This window comes from Festucalex cinctus, chromosome 9 (genome assembly GCF_051991245.1).
Source record: "Festucalex cinctus isolate MCC-2025b chromosome 9, RoL_Fcin_1.0, whole genome shotgun sequence".
Taxonomy (NCBI): domain Eukaryota; kingdom Metazoa; phylum Chordata; class Actinopteri; order Syngnathiformes; family Syngnathidae; genus Festucalex; species Festucalex cinctus.
In genome coordinates this window covers 15,410,130-15,437,471 of record NC_135419.1, presented here as the reverse complement: position 1 = coordinate 15,437,471, position 27,342 = coordinate 15,410,130, and the positions used below count along the sequence as shown (strand labels likewise).

Sequence of the window (27,342 nt, the reverse complement as noted above, 5' to 3'; positions counted from 1 at the left end):
ATCTTATCTGATTTTCAAATCAGCGCAAGGCCCTCTGTTGTTATTTAAAAAAATAAAATAAATCATCGCCACAGCTTTTTCTTTCACACATAAATGCCCACTTTATGGCGCTGACGTCCAGACTCTCGTGTGCGATTGGTGCGCCGCATTTAAAGGGGATTAAAAGAAGCCCCTTTGAAAAAAAATGCCAAGAGTGAATTCAGCTGTGACCACTCCCACAACAGCGCAGTCAATTGCCTGTCTGAACGCTCCAGCAAAATTAGCAACATCGGGTCTAATTTGCAGAGTTCTGGCACACGCCGGACAGAATTTACGGCAGTCACGAAAAGACAGGGCCAAAACATGCCTTGTGAAAATTAAACTGCACTAAAAAACTAGCCACCAGATGGTGTTAAACTGCACAATTGGAAATCAACCTGACTCCTTTTAACAGATGTGCTGCTTTTAATATCGTGACATGACAACAACAGTATATTGTGGCAGTTTTAATATCACAATATTACCATTATCGTTACACCCCTAGTAAATACTGTACTGTAAAAATAAACTAGGGGTGCTGTAAAAGGGTGAAAAGTGACAATTCTAGTGCGTGATGATGTCATATTCTTAACACTGTAACACAAACTCGTTAGATATTCATAACTTCGAAACGCCATATCTCAATAACTTGTTTTGTTTTTTTCTTCCAATTTGTCTTTTTTTTTTTTTTTTTTTTTTTTTTTTTAAATAGCTGTGGCATAGCATTTGGTGTGGTAGTCTATTTACTTCCCACATATTTCACTCAATCCAGTAAAGTGGAAAATTGCTCCCCAAACCAAACTACCCCTTCAAATGAGGCCAAGTTCTAAACTTGGAAGTTGGGACAGCAGAAATCCAGGGCTGGTGGACTTCAAGGTAATTGAGAGGACACGTTATTATTTTGCAGGCTGAAGCCATTCATATCTTTGCCTCTGTAAACATTTGATTCTTTTTCATTTCTTTTGGAGTGACAAGTGCTAGATGTGTGAGGAAATTACTCTACATCAGAAAGACAAACACTCAGAGCGAGGCCACAAGATTCTTGGTACATGCGTATAGTCTAATAATATTATATTGCCTGGTGTATTTCGGATTTGCATATTGGTGACGTTCACAACATATAACACCTTTTAAATCAAAACAAAACCATATCATGAGAATGTTCCAATTCGTCACCCAAATACAATCAAAATACAGATGACATCACTGCCCACCTCTCTTTCGTTGCAAATGACTATATGGCGAGCGTCACAGGGTGGCATGTCATCTTTCACCTCGTATTGCCTTTGAGTGTTGTCAAGTGCTTACATGTAATTGGTGGCCAAGCTAGATGAGCGAATATCAGCGACTCCAAATCACTCACAAGTGCTTAATGGTTCAGGATGATACTTTCATTTGAAGGCTTTCATTTTCTATTATCGTCAAGTGGAATGAAGATGACGTGCTCAATGCTACATATTTCAAACGACAGTTTTCTGAATGCAGAGAAAACACAAGTTGGCTTAATATAAGCTAAAATGGATTTACCTTAGCTTCCATTAACCCATACCAATTTTTATCTCATTCAAACCCAAAAACGTATAAATACGTTTTTTTAATACTTTGTCCTGCACTCCCAAAAACATATTTATACGTGTTTTTTTTGTTTTTTTTGCTAGAGCATACAGAAGGCTTTGATGCAGCTTCTGACATGACAAGGTCATTTAAAGCAATGGTAGTTATTACATAAAATGGCCAGCAGGTGGCAGCAGAGTATAAGAGATCAACCATGGCCATGTTAAAACAAGCTCTTTTTGACAGTGTTTCCAACATGTTTGTGAGTAATGATGAAACTCAGCTATATTATAATGCTAATTGCTGCAAAACGGAAACAGATACAAATATACTTTTGTTCCTGATGAAAGAAGAGACTCTAATCTTTCTTTTGGTAGGTTCCATGTTGGGTTTTTTTTAGAAAGAGAACAGAATATTTTGTGGATCTTGCAAAATCAGTCAAAATCCAGTAGAACAGCCAGGAGCGAAAAGGGTTGTTTCAGTGAAAATGGCTGGGAGTGAATCTTAAAAAAAAATAACACATGGTGAGGAAGAATTGGCAAGTATGTGTTTACTGCTCTCGTAGTGTGTGGTGTACTCGAGATGACCACCACGCACATAACAATATGCCCCACATAACAATCGCAAGTCTCCTCCTCCAAAACCAGATGCCTTTTATAGCACCAAGACTGACCTGTGAGAAGCTGTATAGTGGCGTATACTTTTGTAAAAGAAGAAACAGAAGAAACCAGGCTAACTGTTACTGTTAGCTTATCTGTAAATAAGAACCGGTAGATTGTGGTTATAAACTCTTGTAATTTTTATGCAGGGACATTAATATAAATGTATCAATCAACTTCAAACATTGTCCTAATGGACAATATAGAAAATAGAGATGAATGGAGTTTCTATCCATGTGTTTACATAATTCCTGGCTGTTTTCTACCTGTTGCACCAGATGGTTTGCCACTCAAGACCACCTTGGAGGCGTCCTTGGTAACGAAAATAAGGCAGACGTAAAATCGGCCTGGCAGGTGATTAGATGCACCATCTGTCCATTGAGACCCATCATGGGCTGATTTTCACCTTTCATGTTTTCATTTTCTATACCAATCGTCACTGGCAATGGTGGACAAAAAAAAAAAAAAAAAAAGATGCTCGAACAGTTTTAATGTTTGTTGTACTTGTGATACAATGTTGGAACTACGAATTCTAACATTGATAAATGCATACCAAAAGTTACCAACCGCCAATAAGTGTGTTTGTGATTTAAATTACGAGTTCAAACATGAACTTATTTTAAAACTTTCAGCAACAAATTGTTCTCAACTTTGGCGGGTTCCACAGTATGACGACTCATTTGCCAGCATGTCTGATTCGACTGTTTGATATTTTCTGCCATTTTAATGAAACCTTGCGATGCACTACACTTCAATTGCTAACAAGTCTAATGCACTAGTAGTAGTAGAGTGTGTGGATGTGTGTGTGAGAGAGAGGATGAGAAGAAAATAAGAGAAAAGTTTGTGTGTCATCACCAGGCGTTCCACGGCCCCCTCAACTCCGTACATTACGCCTTGGCTTGTCGCATTCTACCTTCCTCCTTCGCACACACACACACAAAGACAAAGGCAGAGAAAAAAATAGGTTATCATAGCTATTATTTTTGCTGAAGGGAGTACAGTTTACAAAGCAGGAAGAGTTTTAAGAAATGTATCTCTTGGTCGCTGTCTAGAGCTGCCTAGCTAGTTATATATGTATCTATTGAGCCAGCTAGCTAGCTAGCTCCCAAGCTAGCAAGATCGATCGCTAGCTAGCTCATGAGCTCGCCATATTTAATCTATCTATCTATCTATCTATCTAGCAAGATCGATCGATCAATTGATCAAGCTAGCTATATTTAATCTATCTAGCTCATGAGCTAGCAATATTTTATCTATCTATCTATCTATCTATCTATCTATCTATCTATCTATCTATCTATCTATCTATCTATCTATCTATCTGAACTACAATAAAATAAGACAAAACATGATTGCTGTTAATGACTCAAATCTCAGTTCTTCAAATGATTTTCCATTCAAAGTTGCAAAAATCAAATGTGTTTTTTTTCTCCCAAAATAATAATAAAGAAGAAGTAAACAGACTTGGATGAAAGCCTGTTCCCTCAAAGCACATGCGTATTACTCATCCCCCACAGTGCCGCCTTGTTCTCGTGTGTTGTGGGTGGACTGGGGTGGGTGGCTGCGCAGGGAATTGGGAAATGTGTGTTCTTCGCATGTAAGAAATCCACGAGATGCTTCCTCAACTACTACCACGATTGCGCAGCTTCTTCGGCGTACGTGCTTACAATAAAGTCTTTTTATACTGCAGAATTAACCTCATCTAGAGAACACACACATATGCACTATAGGCTAACACTAATTTTACAGACCAGATCAGTTAAGTGTACTTGTCTCGGGTGCAGAGAAATCTGTGAAGCAGCATGTGGCTTGTCCCACTTCCACGACCTGTGCGTTTGTGTGTGCGAGTATTGCGACAAAAATGACCCATTTGAATCCCACTCTGCTGCTCAACGATACAATTTGGAATCCAGTAGAACGTACTCCTCAGCGAACAATCACTGGGCAGCCGGACTGACTGCAGAGGTACCTATAATACAGGACGTGTGTTATCATAGTTAAATTACAGTACAGTCCAAATTATGTAAGTCCACACAATTTGAAAAACAGCCAAAATGTTTTGCTTCAAAAGTGGCTTAATAATCTGAATCATCCAGGATATCTGCTCAACACAGGCGGAGCTCCATTATCGTGGTCATGTGATGTTCACAAGCTGAGCCGTGATTGGTCCCTACCTGAGCAGCTGTGACGTCATTTTCAGTCGACAGCAAGTGGCAAAATGGCCGCCTATTCTTTGTACATATATATATATATATATATATATACATTTGTTTTTTTAATTTGTTGTTGACAAGATTTGTTGCAGAAAAGAATTGTCAATTTGTATTCTGTCAATTTTAAAAAAAAAAAAAAAGGCTGACCATTAAATTTATGTTCTACAAACGCAATACCGTGTTTAGATTTGTGGGGTTCAAAGCACATATTAGTGCAAATAAAATGCTTAATAGTAATACTCGAACTTTTTTAAATGACAGAAACGTACACGATGTATTGGCTTTTCCCCCTGGCGCCTTTTTCACCAGGATAAAGTTGTGCAAATAACTCCGAGGAGGGAAGGCGTTAATATGCAAAGCAGCAGCGGAGGTCACAGCCACATATGAGCGGCCAAATGCTGAGCTGAGTGTTGAGAGGGCGAGGGCAAATTCTGCTCACGTTAACTGCCTCTGTTCCTTTATGTTGTGAAAGTCTGGGTCATGTAAAAGCAACGTTTGACCAAAAGCATGTTTGAGAGCGAGAGAACAGGGAAGCAGCGTAGGCATGCTGTGAGGAAGGGAGGGTGACACTACCAACGTAGAAGGCGGATTTGCTTCTTTCTGTGGATGCAAGTGTAAAGAAAAGGAGCAGCATCTGAAATCCAAGCTGGAGATGGAGGGAGGTGTGACCGGGCTTGAAGGTGCGTGAGTTATTTGGCGCGTCCGCGGCCGGGGGGAAAAACTTGCTCCGTCTGACCTCAGCTCCTCCTCGTCCACCTCCCCCGAAGAGGCACCTGGAAGTGAGGAGATGTGAAGAAGCTTGAAGTATGGCATGCGAAGATGCTTTCTGCCACTACGAAGGCGATGGTGACGGCGACGCACCCCGTTTTTATGATTACGACTCTCGTCTACTTTTTCTCTTTGGCGACTTGGTGAGTCCCACATTTTCAGTGGATTTCCAAAACTTCCATTTTTTTTTTCTTTTCTTTTTTTTTTAAACTCTAAATTATTCGATTTTCATATGTCTAGTGTTAAGAGCACCACAGGACAGACAAGGAAGGATGACAGGATCTATCCGGAGAATTTTACGCGGATTTTAGACCGACTTCTCGACGGTTACGATAACAGGCTGAGACCTGGATTCGGAGGTATGTATCAGTTGCTTTCAATTACATCCTGCCTTTCTAATTTTACCATATAAATGCACGCATTTTAGGCAAATCAACGCACCATTGAATTACTGCCGACAGCAATTGAACTCATTAACTTTACTTTTAATGACGCATGTACTCATAAATAGCATTCACATCAATTATATTAATCGACATCCCTCTCACCTTGGGTTAATTCGACCTCCAAACGGGACATCACGACCCACGCAATATTAAACGGCATATTATCGCATAGCCTATAAAAATCGCACCTTTATTCCCAGTGTGGTTATATAATCGCGTTGCGGGCCAAACGCTTAATGCACAGTTCAAGTGCTAAAAGTGCCGATTTGATTCTGAAGCATGTGCGTGTTTATGTTGTCATTGCACTTATAGCACATCCACACTGGAGCTTTATCCCCACTGTAAGGACTTCAGTCAAGTCCACTTTCATTCAACGGGGCAAAAAAAATCAAACAGGATTATGTTTTGCAAGTATTTTTTTCTTTAACATCCATTAAGGCTGATGTGGCAAAGTGCATGCTTTCTGACTTCATCCTGACAGAAGGAAGGCCTATGAGAAGATGAGAGGGTGTTTACACAAAATATGAAGTGTGAATAAGACTAATGGATTGCAACTTGAGGGTCATTTAAAGTTGAACATGTGATTTACTGTCTCATCAGGTCCCGTGACTGAGGTCAAGACAGACATTTATGTGACAAGTTTTGGTCCTGTCTCAGATGTTGAAATGGTATGCACAACAATTCTTACAACTTTCAAGTATTTCATCACAATTACTTCGAAAAAAACAAAAAAAACAACGTAATTGTGAGTGACACTTGCATTTCTGGGATATCAGCCGTTCAGTCTAGCGGGTATACATGCACACCATTTTTTATTTTTTTATTTATTTGTATATCTTAACCAGTTATTTAAAAAGACACCACCCATGATGATGTAAAATTGGCAAGTGTGTGCTCCACCAAGTACCACCTTAAAAAAAACAAAGTACTCTGAATACTACTATAATGACTATCGTTAAAGCGGTATAGCAAAGCTGTCATTAAAATAATATTGCAAGTCACTGTAACATTATGCACAAATTACACATAAACATTGTGCCTAAAAATAGGAAAATTGTCCTAAAAAGTTAAATACAACTGAACTGTACTACATGGGCAGTGTTTCTTTTGTGTAGCTACCACTAGAGTGTACCCAAGTACCAACAAAAGCACTAGTACCATACTTTGAGAAACACTCCATAATATCAAGACTGACCTATGAGATATAGAAGAAATAGGCTAACTGTTAGCCTAAGTCACAACTACAGTGTGACGTTTCCAATCTCTTTTGCTAGTCATTTTTTTGTCGAGTGAACAATTTGGGACACACATTATCCAAACACTCAACTTTTTGTTCTTCTTCTCTGTTGCACGTCACTATCACAGACAGAGTACCAAAGTTTGGATGAACAAAAGGTTTTACAACTGGCCATATTAAACAGCTTCTGTGTGGGGGTGGCCAAAACAGTATATGTGTAGGAACCATTTTGGACGGATTAGACCTTCTTCCGCTGCTGGCAAAAAAGGGCTCCATGACAATATGCAGTCTTCTGTTAGTTACTAAGCATTAACGATAAAAGGACAGGTAAAAGTTTGCTCAGCACTTTTCAATTGGTGCCATGACCCGGATCAGTTACATGACTTGGTTGTCCTAAAATTATTTTTTAACTGACATTTTCCCCTTTATTTTTTGAGCAGTGTACAACAAAACAACAAAATTGAAATTGTAAACTGATTTTTGCCTTATTTGTCCATGTTCACGTGTTAGGAATACACGATGGACGTGTTCTTTCGTCAGACTTGGGTGGATCGCAGGCTGATGTACGAGGGTCCGATTGAGATTTTAAGGCTGAACAACTTGATGGTGACCAAAGTTTGGACGCCCGACACTTTCTTCAGGAACGGCAAGAAGTCAGTGGCCCACAACATGACGGCGCCAAACAAACTGTTCCGCATCATGAAGAACGGAACCATTCTCTACACCATGAGGTCCTGCGAGAATGAGCCTTCGCCGGTTTTTGTATTTAAAACAGCATCCAGAAAAGGGATTCAATAATTCAAAGCTTGTCAGAGGTCGGAATTTGATTTCCTGAGTGTTAAGCTTCAAAACTTTAAAAGTTAGCAAAACGCAGAGCAGCATTTTTCGCTGCTTATTGAAGAATGTATTCCTCTACAAATTGACATTTATGGTAACATGGTGAATATTTGTCTTTGGTATTTGAACAAAAAGAAAAACTAATTAATTCCCAGCCATTTTCACAGAAGCAATTCCCTTCACTCCCGGCTGTTTGCAGAATATTGTGTTCTATTGCTATAAAAACATGGAACCTACCAAAAGAAAGACTAAAGTCTCTTCTTTCATCAGGAAAAAGTATATTTCTATATGCATTAGAATATATCTAAGTTTCCATCATTATTCACAAATCTATTTAGAATTGTGAGCAATTGAGCTTTTTTTTTAACATGATCCTGGTTGATCTCTTTTACTCTGCTGCCACCAGCTGGCCATTTGTGTCATCACTACAATTTCTTTAACCGTTCTTTGCAGTTGAGAGGCTGCATCAAAGTCTTCTGTATACTCTAGCATAAAAAACAAACAAACGTATAAATACATGGGACACTTAAAACATTTGAAATAGAACGTATTTATACGTTTTTGGGAGCAAATGAGTTCTTTATTGGAGAATTTGTGTGTGTGTGTTTTATTGTGGGTCTTTCACTGTCTCACTTTCTTCTATCTTATGGTTAACAGACTGACGATTAGCGCAGAATGTCCCATGAAGCTCGTGGACTTCCCCATGGATGGACATGCGTGCCCCCTCAAGTTTGGAAGCTGTAAGTTTTGTCTTTGCTACATTGTGGGGGCCCATACACGCGTGTTTTTCCAGGTTTAACTACCATTGTGGGGACCGATTTGAAATTGTGGGGACATTTTGGTGGGTCAAGACTTGGTTTTTGAGTTTAGGTTTGAATTGGGTTATAGTTGAGTTTAGGGTAAGGAATGGGAGTAGGCAATCATTTTTGATGGTTGAGGTTAGGGAAAGGCATTATGTCAATGAGAAGTCCCAATGATGATACTAAGACAAACGTGTGAGTGTGTGTGTGTACAGAAAAAAAACAACAACTCAATCACAACTGTTCCCATTTTGGCGCTGAAATGGATTCTTTGCTGAAAAGCACAAAATAAATGCCAGTCTGTTAATACTAAATAATGACGTAATGCGTTTCAATTGTTGCACTTAGCCGCGAACAATGAAAGCTCGACTCAGCACCATTGTTTATGGCGGGTCTACTGGTCAGCAAAAATGCCTTATCTCAATTAAAGTAGCTACTCAAATAGAGCAGCTCATCCTTATCGGGGAGAGAGACGCAGCCATTTAGAGATTCTATCAGCAAAAGAGAAACAAGGAATGGAAATCACGTTTGTCTTTGCTCTTGGCCAATCTCCATCAATTACGCAGCATGATGACATTGTAGAGGACAAATTCCCATTTTTCGGTTATTGTCATCCTTTTTTCATGCACCCCCCCTCCTCATCCTGGTGCTCACCTCCAGTCAGGAGGAAACGACCCTGCATGTGATGTGGCCTGAAGCAAAGGAAAGGTCAGATTCCCTTCCTGTGCCCCGGGATAGCAAAGACCTATGCAGCTATTTTCCATATCTGCCGTATGTATGCGCGCGTGTGTGTGTGTGCTCATTTCCCCCTCTTTCTCCTCTGCCTTCATTCCCCCACGCTCTCTTTTTTGCTTCTCCATCTGGACTTGTGTGCGCACTCCATGACACACCAGAGTCATTTCATTTTGGCAGCACAGTTGGTATCCTGCTGGTGCGGAGTCCCATAGGGAGTGGAAGGCAAAGACAGCTGTCATTTTGTTGTGCATTTATTGAGTGGCCGAAGTACTCGGAGGGAAACATTGAGACATAAAACGCCATCTTGATATGAAATAAGTCAATCACACAAGAGGAATTTATGGCATTTTTGTATGTGGAGATGTCAGCAGACTTTCAATAGTACTCGGTACTTCAGTAAAAATGCTTTTTTCAGTAAAAAAAAAAAAAAAAAAAAGACTGGTAAAAGCTGGTGGTACTGATCCAGTACTGCACTTAAAGAAGAATTCAAAAATTTTGTTTAATGTATTAGCCTAAAAATGAGATTCTTATTAACACTGTCTTTGTAGAATATGAATTAAGCAGCAAAGTACACCTGTTTTTAGCCGTCTCAGGTGGCGGCCATTTTGCCACTTGCCGTCGACTGTAAATTACATCACAAGTGCGTAAGACCAGTCACGGCTCAGCTTGCGAATGTCACATGACCAAACTCAGAAAACACATGAGTCGTGATTGGTCGTTGCCCGAGCCCTGAGCAACTGTGATGTCATCTTCAGTCGACAGCAAGTGGCAAAATGGCCACCCCGAGATGGATAAAAATGTTGTTTTTTTTAAATTCATATTCCTCAAACAATACAGTATCCATCCATCCATCCATCCATCCATCCATCCAAACACTCACATTTAATGTTAAAAATAAATTAACATCAAATAATATAACATAAATCAAAATAAATAATTTTATTAAATATAATTAAACAAGTGTTAGAATTCTTTTTAATAAGAAAAATTAAAAATTCACGAATTGTAGTCACCCAAATGTCTATACAGATTTGGTGTTTTTATTTATTCCATTATTTAAAAAAAAAAAAAAGTTCTTATTCAAAGACACCTTTCAATCTTTATTTGAGATGACCACAAAAAAAAAAAAAAAGGTGGCTACAGCATACTTCACTTATTTAGCCCGGTATAGCAATAAAAAAGTTGATATTTTGTCTATAATTAATTTGATACTTTCATTATTTTTCACGTACAATTAGAACGTTTAAAAACACATTTTACAACCTGCTGTCGACTGAAAATGACATCACAAGGGCTGACCAATTACAGCTCACCTGGGTTTGGTCATGTGACATTCACAAGCTGAGCCGTGATTGGTTACCTGAGCCTTTGTGATGTCATTTTCAGTCGACAACAAGTTGCAAAATGTGTTTTTAAAGGTACTAATTGTACGTGAAAAATAATGAAAGTATTAAATTAATTATAGACAAACTATTAATGTTTGACTGCCAAAAATGGCTAAATAAGTAAAGCATCCCTTTAAAGTTATGACACCTTTCAATCTTTGAGATGACGATAAAAAAATGTGCTTCCCACGACATTCAAAAACGTTTTACATCAAGTAAAAAGTTTCAGATAAAACTGATTGTTTGCATGAATGAATGAAACCAATTGAATTCAGGACCTCTTTAAATCATTGGTTTGCATATAAATTAGTTGACATGAAGTGCTAAATGAATTTATTCACACCAATCAAAGTAAAATATGAGTTGTGGCAAATTACTTCAATTTTCACATCATTCAAATTTATCTTTTTTTTTTTCTTTTTTTTTTTATGTGGATTAATATTTACCACAAATCTTTTACCTTTGAACTAGCCTTTAAAACGTTTGACAGAGTTGCCTTTTTTCAGACGTGTTTCAACATCATCAAATCATGATACAGTATGTAATGCAAGTCCAAAAGTAAGGCTCTAATTTTAACTTCAAGCAAGTTGCAAGTTCCTGTGGCGAAAATCAAGCAAGTGAAGTCAGTGCTTAAGTTAAGCAAGTCCTGAAAGTTTGCTCAGTCGCAGCATATTAGCGTTAGCCACCTTTCACTCGGTGACGTTTCTGTACTCTGCACAGATGCCTACCCGAAAACGGAGATGATCTATACATGGACCAAAGGGCCTGAGCACTCCGTGGAGGTCCCTCCCGAGTCTTCCAGCTTGGTTCAGTACGATCTCATCGGCCAGACGGTCTCCAGCGAAAGCATTAAATCCATCACAGGTGAGACTCGTGCAAGACTTTCACCATTTTCACGTTGTCAATCTGACTGCTTGCCACCGTGTGTTGCATTTCTCGAGCTTGTCTGCTGCCTTCTTTTGGTGCGAGGGACATTCAGCTTGTCTTCACGTATCATATTAAAAAATTCGGACCTTTCAGCAGCCTCAATCATTTTGAGTAAAATGTGTTTTTTAAAGGTTATTTATGATGACATGCAATGAAACATGAACTACCCAAAGCTTTCATGAGTGAAATCTGTCCAAATGTTTTTGTTCATCACGCTAATTCCTCTGTGTTGATCCTGCAGGTGAATATGTGGTGATGACGGTCTTCTTCCACTTGAAACGGAAAATGGGCTACTTCATGATTCAGACGTATATCCCTTGCATAATGACAGTAATCCTCTCCCAAGTGTCCTTCTGGATAAATAAAGAGTCGGTCCCGGCGCGCACGGTTTTCGGTACGTGGACCTCACTCATTGTCTCCAACCTTTTGGCTGGCTGTTAATTTGCTTGGAGTGCCTCCTCTCTCTGTGTAATTACGGCGGATATCAAGAGCCGCTCTGCCCATATACACGGTGTTCTTTGAAAGCTAAGATTAGACATGAACACAAGTCATTTTGGTGCACCTTTTAAGTACAGTGGAGCCGACTAAAAGGATGGCGACAGAAGTTGTGTAGTTCAAACGACAAACTGTGAAACGATTCAACAACTTATCAGTTGAACATACACAATTTGTCTTTGAGCTGAATTCTATATTTAAATATGTTTTCCCGTGATCTTAGCCACCATTTAAGAATAATAATCAGAATTCTTATCATGTGTATCTTTATTACTTTGTACCCGCAAATGTTTACTTCTGGTTAAATACTCTAGTAAATTCCTTTCCTGAATGTCTCTGACTTCTTTAGCTCACCCATGTGATTGGTCTTTGTCTTTGGAATATCAAAAATACCAAATCAACAAAAGTCCAAAAACTCAAGACTAGCTATGGGGGGAAAAAGGGAGGGAAAACATGACAAATCATGAAACAAAAGTAAATCTCATCAATATAAAAGTCAACACAAACACCGGTGGATGGATTATTTTGGCAAAGGAGTATTTACTAACACAGCCAAGTGTTTACTAACGGTTTAAGTCAAATTTGGGGCCTAATAGACCTATTGCGTACATTTAACGAGTGTCAGATCTTTAAGTTCAGCTCATGAAAAAAAGCAACAAAAAAAGTGCGTTTCTGTGCTTAAATAAAAACAAACAAAATAATAATAGAAATGCAAAGGGCAAACTCAATCTCACCTGGGATACTTTTTTCCCCCCATCAAAAGTTTTGCTCATATGGTCAATGTTTTGAGTAATATTTGAATAATCAGATTATCTAACCACTGCTACTAGTGAAAATGAAAACAATAAAACTGAATCTCTTATGACATTCTCCCAGAAACTTTGTGACTTGTCAAATTTAGCAAATTCCAAAGATATTTCAGGGACCACTACGGGGTTTTCGTTCCTCAACGGAAGGGCACCAAATAATTTTGCTGATAAACAGAAGTCAATATACTCATTTTGCATCCACAAGCCGCGTTTCACCTGGAATTCTCATTTGGTTGCCTTTGATTGACATGCAATTATATAGCGGTCACCTCCGTACGCAAGGCGTTGCATTTATGTTGAGGAAGGACTCAAACTGTGGCATGAAGAATGTTCTGGACTGCCAATGTGAAGGAGAGTTTCTCTAAATTCAATTATCGGTATTGGTTAAAGACACAGAGGACGAGTGGTGCACTGTTAGCATATAGAGAGAGCATCTTTCTATTTTTGTAGGAGCATCACATGACCTTGTATACACTCTCGCATGCGTATTCATCTCGTCTATTTCTTCATGGCACCGTGACAGCCACAATGTGACATTCCATCACATTCATTACATTGTGTCCTTCAGCGCTGCCATGCACACCTTTGATATTTTAGTTCGTCGCTGGCTGCCTATGGCTTTGTTACATTATACAATTGTTTGACATTCTTTAAATCAATGGTTCTGTTGTCACGCTGGGACCGAAATTAGGATTATTATTTTTTATTTTTTTTATTTTTTTTATTCCCAAAGAGAATTGAAGGAGCTGAATGGTTGGCTTGATGTGATGTGAATCTCTTTTAAATTAAATGAATGAATGAATTAAAAATGAATAGGGAATTTATTGTGGGTATTTTAAAAGTGAAAATATTGAACTTTTGGGCAGTGGGTAGTTTTGGCACGTTCAAAATCTTTTCCAAAGTGAAGTGAATGAGCTTAATGATTTTAATTTCAAATGGGACTGATGTAAACGTGTGATGTTAAATGCGCATTTGGGAATTCATAGCGAACAACTTCTGGGGGAAACTGGGCCCCCATTGGGAATTTTTGAGTAAAAAAAATGTTGAATTTTGGAAAAACTGAATATCTGGAATGAATAAAATACTAGCCCCTGTGGTGTGAATTTTTGGAATAAGTTGAAATTAGAATTATGCGAATCGGTTGAATCATGTGGAAGTAGATGCCTGTCAAACAAGGAATAAAAGCCGTGATTGACTGATGGCTCGTCCAGGTTGTACGCCACCTCTTGCCCTAAATCAGATAGGATAGGCTCCAGTTGAACAATGACACTAATAAGCATATGTGACATGTCAAATTTAATGTTTACTCATTTGTAGAAGCACAGTGTTGGGCTTCAAACACTGTTCATAAATGTTGAAAAAGTGTGTTTGATGCAGTTTCTATTTTAGACATACATTACAGAACCGTTGTGCTTGCTTTTAATGTGTCAGGTTAGCTAAGTCCAAAGCAAATTGAGTTTAACATCCGACCTCACTTAACTTCTGCCATTTCACAAACTCTCTTTTTGAACTCTGAAGGCATCACCACCGTGCTGACCATGACGACTCTCAGCATCAGCGCTCGCCACTCCCTCCCTAAGGTGTCGTACGCCACAGCCATGGATTGGTTCATTGCGGTCTGCTTCGCCTTCGTCTTCTCCGCCCTCATCGAGTTTGCCGCCGTCAACTACTTCACCAACGCCGAGCTCGAGCGGGCTAAAAAGAAGCCGGCCAAATGCCCCCCTGTACCCCAAAGCACGCCGGTCAAGGTCAAGGACATGGAGGAAGTGCTGCAGGTACGTGTTATGTCCCTCGAAAGATAAGCGTGGCAGATAATCTGATAGCGCTTTGCTTCGAGGAGCACTTACACTGCACAACTCTTGCAAAATGTGCTTACTGGACCTTTGAATGACCTGAAGTGGCCACGATAGAGATAAGGAAGGATGAGATTTTTGGGCCAACAAATGAATCCTTACCTGAAAATTAGTCTAAGATGTCCTACGACTCTTTCCTGAAGTCAGCTGAAATTCAGCACGCCGGCTGCAGAAAATGAATGGACGGATTATTTAGACACTGGGGGTATAGCTGCGTCATAAAATTAAATTAAAATTATGTTTGAAAATGGGAAACAATGCTTCTCGTTCTTCAATGGTCTCGCGGTTACCAAAATAGAGCCCTCAGGGGTATATTCAGTAAGAATGCGCTGCGTCTGGTAATAGCGCCAAATATTGCACCATAACTGCACCCGCAATCTGCACCCAGTTTCCCACCTATTCACTAAGGATATTGCTCTAATCATATACCGGCGCAAACACGGCCACATAACTGACAGCTTGGAGCAAATTTGCACCGGATTTACCACACATGGCAATGGATTTGCGCCAAGAACATGGTTGTTATAGCAACAGTTGCGAGAAAGATGACATCAGAAAGCGAGGATGGACTGAGAGTAAGCGTTTATAGCGCCATTAAACTGAAAGCGACGTCATTCATTCAAAACGTACAAATTATTGGTGCGATCGTTTTTTAAAAATATATATTCAGAGGTTGGCGTTGATGTACAGTATCCATCTGGCACGTAAAAATGATCGTAAAATGCCTCCCCGCCATTGCCGGGTTACGTTATGTGTCCTAAACCAACATAGAAAAGTCCCCTCCCTCTTTCCTTCTCTCTTTCTCCTCTCTGAGCGATCATGTTGTGCCACAAATGGCATGCACTGCTGTCATGATCCCCGACCGAGGTTGCGGCAGGTTTATAGATGCTTTCCATAAACTTTATTTGCGTCACGCAAACTACATGCGCTGGCGTTAGTGAATTAGACGCTGTATATCAATGAGACTCATTTGCATTGGGGTGGGCATATTTTGCGGCAAATGTATGCAAATTACATAATTTACATGCACGCAAATTATACCGGCGCACCGTGGCGCAATCTGGGTGGCAGCGCACTTAGTGATGGATTTCCCCATTTGCGTGTGTTTCGTGAATTAGACGCTCCCGGATTGCTCCATTTTTACCGGTTAGCGCAGTGCAAAGGCGACGCAAACCTTTAGTGAATATGCCCCTCAGTGTTATTTAAAAAAAAAAATATATATTACATATAAACATACTTTCTTTTGCAGACACAAACATAAATGGACAGTACAAAGATATTGGTGCTAAATTAAAAGGTGCTAAATCTCTCTTTAAAAACAGTTATTTGTGTTTGTGATTAGCAAATGAAGTTCAATTGGATCATTATAATGTCAGGCTGTTAGAGTCCGCCATACCATCCAGATTATTAAAAACAAAACAATATGTATGTGAAGGGGGGGGGGGGGGGGGGGACTTAGAAAGAACTTTAAAGACACCACATGAGATATAGCATTTCTCGTTGCTATTTCTGAAATACTGTCAGGAATGAGCATTAACAAAGAGGTGGACGAAATTCATATCAATAGGCTATTAAAAGCTTCCATAAAGCTTTGTTCACATGTAATGTGAATTCCGTCACTATTCAGTGATCAGTAACGCACTGACTTCTTTAAGTTGCCCCCTCCGGTCCAAATCCCGCGATGGCGTAATCACGCCTGAATGCAGTCGGGTGACAACAGCACTTCGGTGGATTAAGTAGGTTGCCAAGACAACACAGCCTGCGTACGTCTGTATGTTTCGGAGATGCCTCACTGTTGGCGGGCAGAAAAAAAAAAAAAAAAAAAAACAGGTCCTGTTGACCCGAGAAAAGATTTGGCGTAACGCTCCACTTTGATCGCGTTTCACACCTTTAATGATGACAAGCAAACACGTCCACGAATCCGACGTCCACGTTGGACACAAAAACACGGAATATTTTCCGTTTCAGAGGTTGGGTGGGGGGTGGATTATTTGTGCAAATGCTTTAGTGCCAGGCAGCTTCGCACTCTTGCCTGCTCGAAAACATCAAGTCCCAAAGGATAAGCTTCTTTGACTCCATACTGCATTACCAGTGTGATGCAGTACTACCTCCTTTCTGTCCTAAGCTTGTGTGAAATGAGTGAAATCCTTGAAACGTGACATCTGCATCGCCTACTCTGACATCTACTTGATGATGAAGGCCAATCTGTGTGAGGGCCTCTGTAATCAGATCAATATGACAAGGTTTACACTGCGCCAACACACTTTACAGTGCAGGAAAGGAAATGCAAGGTGTTTTTACACTTCAAAAATAAACTAAATATACACATGGACAAATTTCTGAACAATGTGGGCAACTGTAGTCACAGAAACATCCAGCTCCTTGGAGACACTCTTATAGACTTTACCTTTAACATACTCGTCTATCATTTCTGTCTCATCACCGAAGACGAGACTCTCCTTTGCTTCCTGTGGTCCACGTGTAGTGTGGTACACGTCATGTCACCACAGGACAGTGAGTACGTTTGAATAGGAGGAGGGGCATAGCTCAGGTGGTAGTGTGGAAGTCTTCCAAGCTGAAGGTTGTGAATTCATTCCTCAACCCTTGAATGACTTTTATTTTATTCTTTCAATTTTTTTTGTATTTTACTTGTATCTTCCTAGTGTAAATCTTAGCCTACTAATAAAAAAACTAAAACTGAGTTTATTTGGTATTTGGGGCTTAATAGAGTAAAATTTACTATAAATAGAGTAAATTTACTAAAGGTGGATCTTGGAAATTAAAGAAAAATTATAGGTAAGGCCAGGCAGATTTTTTAGCACATTTCATACACAAATGTGATGCGCATAATTTAAAGTACTTTTAAAATACTTCATAAACAAAGCAAAGAAATAAAAAGTCGGTTATTATCTGTAAGATAAATAAAAGAACCACGCCATTCTGCTCGTTGTGCTATGACTGTATTTTGGGTCAGGTCAATGGGGTCATTGTGTTATGGCTTTGATGTTGTCAGTTGTTTACGCAGTTACTATGTCCCTTTTGATGCTAATGTTTGATACGTTCCCATGATGATAATGTATTAGCCACTCTTAGTTTGTCTAGTCTTACACAGTTACTATGTCCCTTATGATGAAAATATGATGTCATTTGTTTATGCAGTTACTATGTCCCTTATAATGATAATGTATGATATGTCCCATAATGATAATGTATGATGATGTATTAGCCACTCTTAGTTTGTCTAGTTTTACACAGTTACTATGTCCCTTGTGGTGAAAATATGTTGTCATTTATTTATGCAGTTATTATGTTCCTTATGATGCCAATGTATATGTCCCATAATGATAATGTATGATGATGATGTATTAGCCACTCTTAGTTTGTCTATTTATACAGTTACTATGTCCTTATGATGGAAATATGATGATGTTATCAGTTGCTATGTCTCTTGTGATGATGTGGTTACTCTTTATACTCTGCTTACTCTTTAATATTATTTAGGAAAAAAAGGCAACCAAAATCAACAACTAAACTCACCCTCAGTGTGAACTAATACAAATAACAACGTAACTGTTTGTAGGTTACAGTTAATTATTGCATCCATTCCCGCACAACTGACATCTTCGTTGCTTTCACAGCAAAATCCCGACACGAATGGTAACCTGAGGAAGCGGATGAATTACATTTCCCAGCCAGACTCGTGCAACCACCAGCGAGCCCAGTCCACAAGCAACATCTCAGGAGTGGGGCGAGCCCGGCCGCCGAGACCTCTCACCAGCGGCGCCAACGGCAGCTCGTCCACCCTCTCCCGCTCCAGCCCCAAATCGGAGAGCGTGCCGAGCGTGGATTCGTCGTCGGAAGAGAAACGGCTTGTGAAAAACGCGCCTCAGGCCGCGGCGGCCTCCGCGCCAGACGTGACGGCGGGTACGCCGTGCGAGCGCAACGCCACCTCCGCTTCCTTGCAGCATCTGCTGGGGCCCAAACTGGAGCTCCTCCAGATGATGGGGAACAAAGCGGAGCTAAAACAGACGCCGTGCTCCCAGCCCACCGCTGCCGGGACGGGCGGAACCAGCAAAATTGACAAGTATGCGCGGATCCTCTTCCCGGTGTCCTTCGGGGCATTCAACATGGTTTACTGGGTGGTTTACTTATCCAAGGACACCATGGTGGCGAAAGGAGGCTAGACACTGGCAACAAGTGTGAGGCGCCATTTTGTGTCACAGATGGGGAGCGAATGCGGAATATAAGCGACGTGAGGAATATGCTGCCAATTCCAGAACAGAAGCACCTTCATATCCTGCGAGGACACATGTTGTTTTTATTAACAAGTGAGCATGGGAACAAATCAGTCAAACGATGAAAGTCTTTGACTCATTGTGCGGATGAAAACGAGCACACTGGTTTTGATCTTGTTCAATGTGTATTTAAAGATCTTCACCGGCTACCACTGCAGTCAAGATAATGCATGAGATTTACTATTTTTCTATCCTGCATCTGGGAACCTGTGTGGGCGTGTGCGCCGCCATTCTGAAACTGTACAGTTATGTAAATATATTTATTTATACTAACTGACTTGATTAAGTACTGACATTTGAATATTAAGACATTATTAATGATGAGACAGCAAGCCTTTATAATGTAATGAAAAAGTAGGGTGGTCTTAAGTTAAGGGGCTCTGTTTTCGTGATCGGCGTAAATACCGCACGTCACGCTAAATACGCAAATGAGGACAAGCTGGCGGATTTGCGAGAGGGAGGGCTGTGATTCAGGGGGAGTGGTCACAGCAAGCAAGTCAATCTATTATTCCCTTTAAATAAATGCATTGCACTTGCACAATAGTCTAGAGCTGTCAAAATTAATCAATTGGCTAGTAATCCATTATCAAATTAATTGAAAACTATTTTAATAATCGAGTAATCGTGGAGCTATTTTTTTTTATTTCAAATTGGCAAAATCCTCTGATTTCAACATACGACTGATTATCTTGTGTTTAATCAAAATAAGACATTTGCAAACATCTGTTTTTACTTTGGAAAACAATGACCAAACGGTAACAGTTCAACATCAAGCTACCGTTTTTTTGTTTTTTTTAATTTATTTTTTAATCACTATATGAATACGAAGTACAAAACTCATTTGCTCCCAGAAACATATAAATACATTCGATTTTAAATGTTTTAAGTGCCCCAAAAACGTATTTATACATTTTTATGTTATTTTTTAAATTTATTTATGTATTTATTTATTTTTTTAAAAGCTAGAGCTTTGTGCCCTCTGAATTGAAGAGAATGCTTGAAGCAATGGTAGTAATTACAAAAATCCCCTCAGTTCTTAACAGATTTGTGAATAATGATGAAACATATCTATATTCTAATGCTAATTGCTGCAAAGCGGAAACAGATAAAAATATTTTTTTTCCTTCTTTTGGTAGGTTCCATGTTTTTATAGCAATAGAACACAATATTCTTTGGGCCTTGTAAAATCAGTCAAAATTCAGTAAAACAGCTGAAGATGAAGGGGGTTGCTTCAGTGAAAATGGCTGGGAGTGAATGAGTTAATAAACAGTAATTATATGAATGATATACGTCTGACATCCACCATACATGTCAGCGGGACCTCCAAATCTATCTGTCTGTCTGTGACCCGTTTACAAAAAACGCATTAGAAGAGCTGTGCCAGTATTTAGACGTGGTCCGAGTAGACTTTCTGCCAACAAATTCGCATGCCGTTGTGTGCAAATTTAAAGATCGTTTCCCAAATCGGCGAACACAAGCAGTCTGCCTTGCGCTGACACAAAAATCGGGATACGCCGACATTTGTGCCACGGCCCAGGTGCGCTGTCTACGAAAATAGAGCCCAAGATATCAAGAAATAAACCTGAACTCTGTTGAAAAGACAGTGGAATTTAATTGAAGTAGATTTGGATTCAGTTTGGACTGGAAAGGTGCAAAAAAAGGAGTTTTAATGAAAAGCCTCTTGTACAGCACTTACTCACCAAGTATCAATCTTATACTAGATGGATTAACTCAATCTATATATAGCCAAACACTTGAAAATAACAATTGGAGGATCTGGCCGACAGGAAGTAGTATGGTCATGTTATTCATTAATATTACATAACAAGCTTCCTTTCCTACAATGGTAGTGTGGACAAGGATTGTGCAAGGGTTTACCTCACGTCATGTTATTGAATGGCACAGAAAAACATTCTTTGGCTAGTCCATCACTGCAACAATAAAGTTGTCAACTGACTGGCTGGTGAATGAATGGTTTGTGTTGATTTGAAAGCTCCATCAGAACTGGCATAATTCATATGTAAATGGATATAAATACAGCAAGTGGCAAAATGGCTGCCCCTTGATACAATTTTCAAAACATGTCAACCTTAAAACATTTCTTGGCAATAATATGTTATATGTGACCTCACTAAGTCTAAACATGACATTCTGATTAATATTACATTTGTGGAATATGAGTTATTGAGCAAAATCCAGCCGTTTTTATCCAAGTCAAGGGGGCGGCCATTTTGCCACTTGCTGTCAACTGAAGATAACATCATGCTCAGGGCTCAGGCAACCACCAATCACAGCTCTAGGGCTGGGTTTAAAATAGCGATATCGAATCGATATTCCTTTTCATAGAGCAATATTGATTCATGGTTTTGATCAGGCCATGTTCAATAAAACATACATGATACATGATTAACTCATTTGCGCCAAAAAATGTCTAAATACGTTCTATTTTAAATGTTTTAAATTTCCCAAAGACATATTAATACGTTTTTTGTGTTTTGCTTTTTAATGCTAGAGCATACTTTGATGCAGTCTCTCTACTGCAGAGAACGGTCGAAGCAATCGTAGTTATTACAAAAAACGACCAGCAGGTGGCAGCAGAGTATAAGAGATCAACCAGGGCCATGTTAAAACAAGCTGATTTCCCCACAGTTCTAAGCAGATTTGTGAATAATGATAAAATGTAGCTATATTCCAATGCTAATTGCTGCAAAACAGATAGAAATATACTTTTTTTTTTTTTTATTCCCGATGAAGAGACTCTAATCATTCTTTTGGTGGGTTCCATGTTTTTATAGCAGTAGAACACAATATTTTGTGGGCATTGCAAAATCAGTCAAAATCCACAAAAACAGCCGGGAGCGACGGGACGACAGGAGATGCTTCAGTGAAAATGTCTGGGAGGGAATGAGTTAATGTAACCGTATTGGATTTAATTATGACTGTAAATATTCATATTTTTGCTCATGCACCAAGTAAGAGAACAAAGTTTCTACTGTTTTGCAGCAATTGATACCCAGCCCTACACAGCTGATCTGTTTTTGAAGCTGAGCTGTGATTGGTTGTTATCTGAGCAACTGTGATGTCATCTTCAGTCGACAGCAAGTGGCAAAATGGCCATCCCCATGAGATGGATAAAAACGACTGGATTTAGCTTAATAACTCATGTTCCACTAACGCAATGCTAACCAGAATACCGTATTTAGACTAGTGGGGCTGCATAAAACCAGAATACCGTATTTAGACTAGTGGGGCTGCATAGAAATCATTATTATTAAAAAAATAAATAAATACATAAAAAAAAAATGAGTTTACACAGTGACACACATTATGACAAAGATAATGTAGCTTACTAATACTATATTCCCGTTGTCAGCTGTTCCAATACTTTTGTCCATGGCGTGTAATTTTCACTCTAGCCTATATTTTGCCAAAGCTTGGCATGAGCTCACTTGTAACGTGCATCGACTCAACATGTGCCGAGCGCCTCTCGTTTCTTCATCCATGTCGTCGCAGCCGTTGGCCCCTGTCGATCTGTGAGTCTAACACGAGCGATGATGCTGCCGACATGACAGCGGGCTGATAGACAGATCAAGATGCCCGCTGCCACTCATCTCTCCTGAACGCAGCCATGTGCGAAATTGATTTTTGCCGTTATTGCCCCCCGCTGCCACTCTCCCACTCGCTCGCCCTCGTTGCACTGCCTGCCACGACCACATCTCGCCATGAAAACACAGAGCGAGCAGGCTCGTCGTCCTAATGAGGAGCTTGTCAACAACAGATTGATGTTTGCTGTTTATGTGCTCTAAATAAGTGTGCAGATGATTGATGGAGCTGCTAACTCTGCATTGTGTGGATTTTTTTCCCCTTTTCTTTGCGTTTTATTTCTTACAGGCTCGTCGCTCCCGATGCCAAGAAGATGCCGACTCCTCTCACATTAAATGCCTCCAAAGCTGCTAGAGAGAAGCTTTGAGGCTTTATTTATCATATAGTGTCAGCTTCCCGTCATTATTCATTTCAGTGTTTTCGACATTTTTGAGCTTGTTGGTCTTAATTCAGTAAAATGGGGCGTTCATGAGGGGAAATAGACACTAAATATGTCGTAAACCAGGGTTATAATAGTTTTGGATTTTTTGTTAGTTGGTTTTTATTCCATTTTGACTTTCATCTTTTTTTTCCATTCAGTTAGGTTTAGTTTATCAAAAATGCCTCGCTTTAGTTTAGTTATTAGTTTTAGTATTAGTTTTACTTAATTAATTTTGATTGACAAAGACAAACACCAAAAGGACACTTTCATTGTAATTATGGTAAATTTTACTAACGTAAGATGTAATTTCAATTAGTTTTGGTTTCCTTAAAAGTAAGGATGTTTGCTACCATTTTTTTCAGATTGTTACCAGTACAAGTACTCAACACTTTTCCGCTGAAATTTTGGACGTGACTGCTGACTCTTGCAAGGTGGAAAGCCGCATGCACTGAACAGTTTTCCAAATACTGTTGAAATCAAGTCACTTCCTGTTGAAATCAGGGCACTCCCTGTTGAAATCAGGTCAGTTCTGGGACACTTCCTGTTGAAATCACATCACTTCCTGTTGATTTTAGGCCACTTCCGGGTCACTTACTGTCGAAATCCGGTCACTTCCTGTCCAAATCATGAATTTTCCTATCGTGAATATTAGTGTTGTTCCGATACTGTTTTTTGGGCCCCGATACCAGCACCCATCTTTACAGTATTGGCCGATACCATTCCGATACTTAAGGTTTTTTTCCTCAACATGAAAAAGCTGTCTTGCCATTGGTTCAGAGCATTCAAGGACCAATAGGATATGGTATCTGCATGTTACTTGTGAGTACTCACCGATACCAATACCACTGTTTTAATGTAGTATCGGGGCCTCTGCCGATACCAGTATCGGTATCGGAACAACACTAGTGAATATTCATTCCAAACTGAAGAAAACAGGTCACTTCTGGGTCACTTCCTGTTGAAATCAGGTCACTTCCGGGTCACTTCCTGTTGCAATCAGATCACTTCCTACTGAAATCAAGTCACTTCCTGTTTGAAATCAGGTCAATCCCTATAGGCTTGATTTGTGGATCCCCCCCCCCCCACCCCCTTTCTCCATTCATTCCTATGTGACTTTTTAGGGGAATTGCGTCACCATATGGTAACTCGGAATTCCGAAAAACATAATTCCCCGCCGAGTCAGACCAAGCCACATCTTTTGATAACTCATTTGTGCCGGTACGTTCAATGGTTCGGGCCGCATTTTGTCTGAAGAATTCTGGTAAATAAAAAAAATAAACACCGCTTTCTAAGATAGTAATATGTGCCTGCTTTGCTTCGCAAGTGGTAGCTCCGCTAACTGCTTTGCTCCGCAACAGTCACATAATGAAATAAATACTGTTAACAATCCATTTTCTATAGCGTTTGTCCTCATGATAGGCTCACAGGTGAGCTGAAGCCTAAAACACACCTGGTCGTCTTTGCAGTTGAGTAAATAAAGACCTGCTTGAATAAATCCGCAGTAGCCCAATCGTTCACACTGCCTGGTTCCCATATAAAGACACGTCTGTGGGTGGGAGGGGAGACAAATATAGATTGGATCATTTATTTGCTGGATAAACAGACCGAGGTTGAGAGTAGGATGACACACTTACAGATGGACTCGGAGCGTACGGTATTGCAAATATATCAACGCATGGCCAGCCAAACAGATAGAAAGAAGTTTAGCGTGGCTCAGAACTCAACAAGACGGAAATGAGAAAGAAATTGGGCACATAATACAGTCTGATAGAATAGAACTGCCGATGTAGTTTACCGTATATGTAAGACATTAACTCATTCACTGCCATTGACGGCAAAAGACGTCAAATGATGTAGTTTTTTTCCGGGCTGGCAGTGTGCCATTGACGGCAAAAGACGTCAAATGATGTAGTTTTTTCTGGGCTGGCAGTGAATGTGTTAAGGACATCCTGTACAGCTAATGGCCACAGAAAGAGAACAGACGTGCAGTATGAGCAGTAAGGAGGACTCAAGTCCAGAAAGAGTAGAGACAATGTATAAAATAACAGTCTGTGAGGAAAAAAGGTCGATGACAGGTTCTGGAAAAAGAACACCACGTTATGTCTGTGTGTGTGTGAACATCATGGAAACATAACCTTCAGAGTCCAACAGAGCGACTGCTGGTGACATCAAGTCGAAAAATCAGCATGCCATGAACTCCTGCGAGCTTTACCATCTGCCTCCTGTCAGGCATTTAATCGCCACATGCTGTGAAGCATTACATTATGTCCAGTTCTCATCACTCCGTCACCCCTTGACACAATCAAACACATCATGATATATATATATATTTTTTTCCAACCATAACAGGATTTTCATTGAGCGGTTTTACAACTGAAGGCACACTTAAAAACTGTAAGTTTACTTCACTGATATGGATTTGCATAATGAGATGCACATGCATCTGGTTTTTGAATTATACTGTTTCATTGTTTCTCTTTCTTTTTTAAAGAGAAAGAAAAAGCCTGAAGAGAACCAATCAGTGAACACTGCTCACTAATTTGTCTTCTTCTGCCATCTGGTGGCTGTTTGCGGCAAAATCATTATCAGCGCCATTAAAAAGTAACAATTAAAAGCTACTGTACATGGCAAGCAAAGAATAAAATAAATTCATAAAATGTACACGGATAACTCATCTATTGTGTTTTAATCTGATGCTAATAATATTGTCACCAATAAAAATGATAGTAAAAAAACGTCTTACTTTCAGTATTTATTTACGTATTTAATACACAAAAATATCAACCACTCAACTCATATCTCAACCCTATTATTATTTTGTGCCTCCCCAACTGTATATTTAGTCTCAAAACAGTTCATAGTATGCCAGTATAATATCTGCCATTTCCTCAGTAACGTGTGCTTCCACCTCCTTGGTAACAAACTCCCTTCTGTTGTCATGTGAACTTGAGATATTTCCCAGCATGACAACTGCGAGCTGCGGAAGACAAAAGTGTGAGATGATCCCACGGTTTATCGCAGCTATTTGTGCACAAACTCAGCGGTTAATTTTAGCCATGGATAAAAAAAATAAATAAAAAAATAAAAAATAAAAAATGCAGCGATTGTTTGAACTCACTGTCAACAGAAATGCGACATGACGACCATAAAAAATGTACTCAGTGTAGTTTCCCTGGTAACCTGAGGCGAGTGAATGCAATAAACTGCCACATAACCAGCTTCAACTATAAGGTCAGGGAACAGACCTTTTTGTTCTCATCAGCAATACGTGGCTGTGATTCATTTACTGTGTTATGTAAGGTGCATGCAGCTATGTAGACATAAGCATTTTTTTTTTTTTTTATGATGACGTCTCACGGCAGAACGTGAACTCTACATGAACTTGTGTTTTTCGCTGTGTTGGTATGAGGCTGTAAAATAAATGACCCGATCATACACTACAACTGCTTGTTAGGTATATTGACAATTAAGTACGTTACAAGTTGGCGGTCTTCTGCTACATTCAAGGAGGGTTTGAAATAGGGCTTCTTGATTATGAAGAAAATCACGATTATTTTGGCAATAATTGAAATCACGATTAGGACTTTTTATTTTTTTTGGGTATAAAACAAACACTATAATTAACACTTTCCTTTTGGATGAAACAAATTGTATTAAATTACTTGTTTAAAAAAAAAAAAAAGAAAAAAAAAAGGTGCTAATGAATACATTATTAAACGACTCAACATAGGTACTAATAATCTTTTGTTTACGATTATGCTGATTTTGTAATTGTGGAGTGTAATCATTGAAATTGCAATTGAATTTTGATTACTTGCACAGCCCTAGTTTGAAATTGGATATATTCTACTCGGAGTACAGTGTTCCCTCGCCATAAAGTGGTTCACTTTTCACTATAGGCCAATAGCGGACTTTTTTTTTGCATGTTTTTTTTATTTTTTTTATTTTTATTTTTACTTTACTGTAATGTACCTATTGTATAAAATTTATGAACGTTTGAACATTTATTGAACGTTTAAACAAGAGAGAAATGTGAGAACATTAAATCACTGATGAAAAACGTATATAAACTGAGTGGTGAGCGGTTTTAGAGCCTTAAAACATGTATAATAAATGTAAAACATAAAACTAACTACTTTGCGTATTTCATTTATTGCGGGTACTTTTTGGAACCTAACCCTAGTGGAAAACGGGGGGAACACTGTAGTCTGGTTCCACCCTCAAAGCGTTCGAGGCAAATGTAAACAACAAAGATGGCTGATTCCGATCAATTGTGCGGGTGCGGAC

General features: G+C 39.4%; 2 protein-coding genes across 2 annotated transcripts in view; one reads left to right on the top strand and one right to left on the bottom strand.

The window, feature by feature from the left end:
• cfap100 (cilia and flagella associated protein 100) overlaps positions 1–27,342 on the bottom strand; it is a 44,544-nt gene that overhangs the window by 13,904 nt on the left and 3,298 nt on the right. Inside the window, exons 2-4 of the mRNA XM_077533110.1 lie at positions 14,839–14,902; positions 5,018–5,217; positions 3,087–3,151 (exon numbers count right to left, since the gene is read on the bottom strand). The gene's annotated coding sequence lies outside the window, so the exon portion shown is untranslated. The remainder of the gene's footprint in view (positions 1–3,086; positions 3,152–5,017; positions 5,218–14,838; positions 14,903–27,342) is intronic.
• Positions 4,847–19,994, top strand: gabra4 (gamma-aminobutyric acid type A receptor subunit alpha4). The gene is made up of 10 exons (XM_077533105.1): positions 4,847–5,124; positions 5,186–5,355; positions 5,453–5,571; positions 6,259–6,326; positions 7,406–7,626; positions 8,390–8,472; positions 11,373–11,516; positions 11,821–11,973; positions 14,402–14,658; positions 18,375–19,994. Exons 2-10 carry the CDS (start codon positions 5,264–5,266, stop codon positions 18,918–18,920), a joined length of 1,683 nt encoding a protein of 560 aa, XP_077389231.1. The 5' UTR covers positions 4,847–5,124; positions 5,186–5,263; the 3' UTR covers positions 18,921–19,994.

Bases quoted from the DNA above. Each gene is read 5' to 3' on its own strand.
- gabra4 (XM_077533105.1), top strand. From the start codon at position 5,264: ATGCTTTCTGCCACTACGAAGGCGATGGTGACGGCGACGCACCCCGTT. The intron at 8,473-11,372 runs GTAAGTTTTGTC...TACTCTGCACAG, and splicing joins CCCCCTCAAGTTTGGAAGCT to ATGCCTACCCGAAAACGGAG. The intron at 11,974-14,401 runs GTACGTGGACCT...TGAACTCTGAAG, and splicing joins CCCGGCGCGCACGGTTTTCG to GCATCACCACCGTGCTGACC.